At 42.4% G+C, this 5000-nt stretch overlaps 1 protein-coding gene across 1 annotated transcript in view; it reads left to right on the top strand.

Annotated features, from left to right (window-relative positions):
* Nucleotides 1-5000, top strand: part of LOC143274984 (NADPH--cytochrome P450 reductase-like) — an 82240-nt gene that overhangs the window by 20789 nt on the left and 56451 nt on the right. The window contains exon 2 of the mRNA XM_076579018.1: nt 924-1115. Within this exon, the coding sequence (XP_076435133.1) occupies nt 952-1115 (164 nt within the window). The 5' untranslated portion in view covers nt 924-951. The remainder of the gene's footprint in view (nt 1-923; nt 1116-5000) is intronic.

Below are 5000 nucleotides of genomic sequence, written 5' to 3'. Positions count from 1 at the left end.
AGTGAATCTGTATTGTATTGTATTGCTCTTTTTTTGCCACAACAGATTTTTTTTTTTTTTTTTGATGAACGAAATTTTATTTGATATTACATTCACTTTGTTTATACATTTTATCCTTTTTTTTTTTTTTTTTAATGAACCTTTTTTAATTTTATTTCAGACAACGAAACCGAACATTGACACACGACCAGAAAAAACACAACAAACCCCCCCCCCCCAACAAAATGGATAATCATCATCATTTCCTTACACTGAGTATATCATTCAATTATCCATACAAATACATACAAACTCACAAACATGCACACATACGTACATACGTACACATATAACCACAAACACACACTGCCACAAGCACACAAATCCACAGACATGCACACAAAACATATCGGTACCTGTATACACGCACATTCATCCACCGATGTCTGCATGTAATGTATACATTAAACGTCATAGAACACAGCACCCATACCTCATAGCATGTTCAAATAATCAGTGCTGTCCTTTGTCACAACAGATTTCTCTGTGTGAAATTCGGGCTGCTCTCCCTGTGGAGACCATGTTACTACACTCAGCACCACCCCTGGCATTTTTTGTATTTTTTTCTGCCTGCAGTTTTATTTGATTTCCTATCGAAGTGGATTTTTCTACAGATTTTTTGCCAGTGACAAACCTTTTGCTGCCATGGGTTCTTTTACGTATACTGAGTGCATGTTCGGTTTATCTGAATGACTAGCATCCAGACCACCACTCAAGGTCTAGTGGAGGGGGTGGGAGGGGGGGGGGGAGAAAATACTGGCGATTATGGCGATTCGAACCAGTGCGCTCAGATTCTCTCGCTTGTTAGGTGGAGACGCGTTACCTGTAGGACCAACACTTCACTTGACTCCTGACGTAGGGCGGACTGAAAAACTGTGTTCCAGAGGCCAGAGGCGTTGAGACGTGCACACGATGGCGGAGGAAGAAGTGATGGGGGAGGGGGAGGACATGGGGTACATGACTTTCTCCCTGCTGGACTTCTTCATTCTGTCCCTTGCCCTGGGCTTCGCCCTCTACTGGTTCTTCCTGCGCGGCAAGAAGCAGGACACACCGGAGTTCAAGAGACTGAACGTCGTGTGAGTGGAGTTGTTGTGTTTTGTGTGTGTGTGGGTGTGTGTGTGCGTTCGTTTCGGTGAGGACACGGTCAGAAGTGTTGGCAGACTGATGGGTGTGTGTGTTTGTGTGTTTGTGTATCTGTGTGTGTGAGTGTGTGTCTGTATGTGTGTGTGTGTTTGTGAGTGTGTGTTTGTGTGTGTGTGTTTGTGTGTGAGTGTGCGTGTGAGTGTGTGTGAGTGTGTGTGTGTGTGTGTGTGTGTGTGTGATGTATATATGTATGTAAAATGTATGTGTATGTATGCATGTAGAATGTAAAATGTACGTGTGTATGTGTGTGTATGCTTGTGTTTGTGCGCGCACGCGTGCGTGCGCGTGTGTGTGTGTGTGTACGTATGTATGTGTGTATGTATGTATGTTGTATGTATGTATGTGTGTGTGAGAGAGTGTGTGTGTGTGGTGTTTGTGTGTGTGTGCAAGTGTGTATGTATGTGTTTGTATGTATGTATGTATGTATGTATGTATGTATGTTGTATGTATGTATGTTGTGTGTATGTATGTATATGTATGTATACGTATGTATGTTGTATGTATGTATGTATGCATAATTGTCGTGTCTCACTAAGAACTTCAGGACAGCAGGGTAGGCAGGTGCTGTCTGACTGTCTGGGCTGGTGCCTGTTTAATATAGATAAATACGTTTATGAAAGTACAGGTAAGTATGAATTTTGTTAGGGACTGTTTGATATATAGTTTTAAATGGTGTGCATATGAATTTTGTAAGAGCGTGTTCAATATGCTATAAAACTTTATATCCATTGAAACATGTGGCTCAGTGCTTGTTGAAGAGAGAGAGAGAGGAGGGAAAGAGAGAGAGAGATGAGGATGATGATGATGTTTTATTGAAGAAACACATAAGGTTCATTTCAATGGGAAATTGGGGTATAGGTCGTTCAGCGTTAAAAAAGAAAGAAATCATTTTCAAGTAGACAGACATTGTCGTGAAGCATAGCAAAGGACAATTCCCATTAACATCACGAGTATCAGAATGGAATGCTGCGATGCATCTTGGAAGCCAACTTCAGCGTGTACGCTCTGAACGCAATTGAAAAACTCTATACAGAAAGCGAGAAAGCTTTGACACGGTCTCGTCGTCATCCGCTCCCATCAGTGCAGGCAAATTATGAGTCTCGGACTCAACTGGAAAGAACTTGTTGAGTAAAGCTACATAAGCTGAACAGACAAACAAAACATGGTTTTCATCTTCGATTCCAAGCTTACACATTGGGCGTAGTATCTGCTGAGGGGATAAATCTGCTCGGTACCGAAACCTATGAGAGTTAACAGGTGAAAAGCCAAATCTGAATTGAGCATATGCAATCTTGTGACAGCGTAACTGTTTACAGTCCGCATGTGGCTCAACCTTGGAATATCCCTTTGAACTGGGCATAAAATTCAAAGCGTTGGCTAGTCTGTATCCCTTCTTCCCATTTCCGTAAGAAACGACTGACCAGTCTCTCTCTCAAGGTACTCACGAAGACACGTGTGTTACCTACGCCTTGCTGCTGCTACGCTTCAAAGAGGCCGTTGTCCCACAAAAGGTTCTTGAGGTGAAACACCCAAGATTTCTTGCCTGATTGACTCATAGCACGTGACAGTAAATAGGCCTTGTGAGGGAGTCGCTCTGGTGACACAGTGATCAAGCGAAGCCAGTACTTAACAAATCTCACTGCTCCATAGATCATCTTGTTAGGAGTTTGCTGGCCAACACCTCTTTATGTACATGCAAATAAGTGCACCTTTTCCAGACAACTATACTGTTGAAATCCCCATATTTCAGCACCATACATCAATATTGGCAAAATCTGATAATCAAAAATCTTGAAAAAGACAGTGACTGGCACATCCCCCAGTCTGAAAAGACATCTTAAGATACGTGCCGTCCTAATCTTTGCTTTAGCTGCTAGCTCACTGGTCGCTTGAGCAAGTCTGGTAGTGAAAATCAGCCCTGAATATTTGTAACTATTTACCACCTCGATGGGGTCACCACCATACTTCCACTGCTCACACTCGGCCAGGAATCCTCCTCTGCAAAAAACAAAAACTTTCGTTTTGCATAGATTTAATTCCATGTCAAAATTGTCAGCCAAACTTTTCAAAATGTTTATCTGGTTTTGTGATCCAGCAGCTGAGTAAGAGGTCAGGCCTGCATCATCTGCAGACAAAATTGATAATTTTAGCCCGATATCCCAATCAAACCATATAATTATGTGACCTGGTTCAAGATTAAATTTGACAAAAAACAAGAACGCCAGAGAATCGACAGACGGACAGAAAATAGGAAAAAACTTAGCCGTATGGAGAGCACAGGAACAGGAGTCATAATGGCTGCCGGAAAAAGAGGGCGCTAGCCAGCGGGATAAAGGGGAGGTTACCTACTTCCGGGAGGTTATCGGCCGTAGTTTCGTTTTCTCCGCATAGGTGGATAGTAGTTTGCACAGGCAGGAATGTCAGACCCCTGCCGGAGTCTGCACTAGTTGGGTCACAGTAAGTATGTTATTTAAACGTAATTTTAGATAGAAAATTTCCCCAAATCTCCACAATATCTGGTGAAAGCTGGACAGCATGTTTACCAATTCTTGCAATTTCAAGGGCCAGTTCATTAATTAAGAAAGAAAATAAAATAGTTAAAAGCACACATCCCTGTCTTACCCCAATGGGACACTTGAAAAATTCGGTGACACTGTCTGGGCATCGCACACAAGAACGCACAGGCTTGTAGATGCTGGTCAAAATGCGAATCATTTTCCCACCAACACCTGCCTGACGTAGAGTCTTCCACAATGTTGCTCTGTTTACATGGTCAGAAGCTTTCTTAAAATCCACAAAACAAACATAGACTTTTCCTGACATTTTCAACAAATATTTCTGGACAACTGTATACAAAACATAAACGTTATCAACAGTAGAATAACCTGCACGAAAACCGCCCTGCACCTCATCAATCTTTTGGTTGCTGTCAGCCCAGCTAGATAAACGTTTATTCAAAATATGAGAAAACACCTTTCCCAAAATGCTCACGAGCAAAACTCCACGGTAATTATCTGGGTTATCTGGATCAGCCCCTTTGTGAACTGGCACAATAATGACATCTGACCAAGCCCTTGGGTAAGTTCCAGAGTCAAAAATATGGTTAAACAACTGGACAGTGAATGGGAGTGCACAAGTTACAGAGTTTTTCAACATGCCCGCAAGTACACCATCAGGCCCCAGGGATTTATTCAGATTTAAAGCATTTATTGCTGACAGGACTTCCTGTGTACTGATTGGTTTGTCGAGCCATTCCACACTGGGGGGTCCGGCAGACTTTCATCAACAGGATGGTGGTCCTGTTCCCAGTCTGTTAGATTAAAGACCGATTTGAAATGGTTAAACCACTGTTCACTACTAATGCTGGGCTGACTCTGCGATGAGTGGCAAATTGATTTCACTTCACTCCAAACCATTTTACAGTCTGTAGCCTTTGCCTCCAAACTGGCAGTCTTGTTTTGTTTGAACAGCAACCTCTTTGTTTTCATCGTAAATCTATATTCTTTTCAACACTGAACAAACTGTGATCTATGTGCAGCTCTAGAACGCACACTTTTTGATCTTCTAAATGATCTATACCACTTCCATGTATTTCTTCTATCCATTCTACATTCTGCATCAAACCATTTGCTCTGCCTCAGCCCAGTGAAGATTTTGGTGACCATGCAAGCTGCTGCCTGGGGCAGGCCAGTGCACAGTCAACAGCCGTGTCCACAGAGTCATACAAGAGTACAGTGGCTTCTGCCTCGGCAGATTCAAACTGTGTACTGTTTATGGCTTCACAAAAAAAGAAGGCTCTTTTGCTTTGTCCCACCATA

Source organism: Babylonia areolata, chromosome 29, assembly GCF_041734735.1.
Source record: "Babylonia areolata isolate BAREFJ2019XMU chromosome 29, ASM4173473v1, whole genome shotgun sequence".
In the NCBI taxonomy this organism is placed as follows: Eukaryota; Metazoa; Mollusca; class Gastropoda; order Neogastropoda; family Buccinidae; genus Babylonia; species Babylonia areolata.
This window is presented reverse-complemented; position numbering and strand designations above follow the sequence as displayed.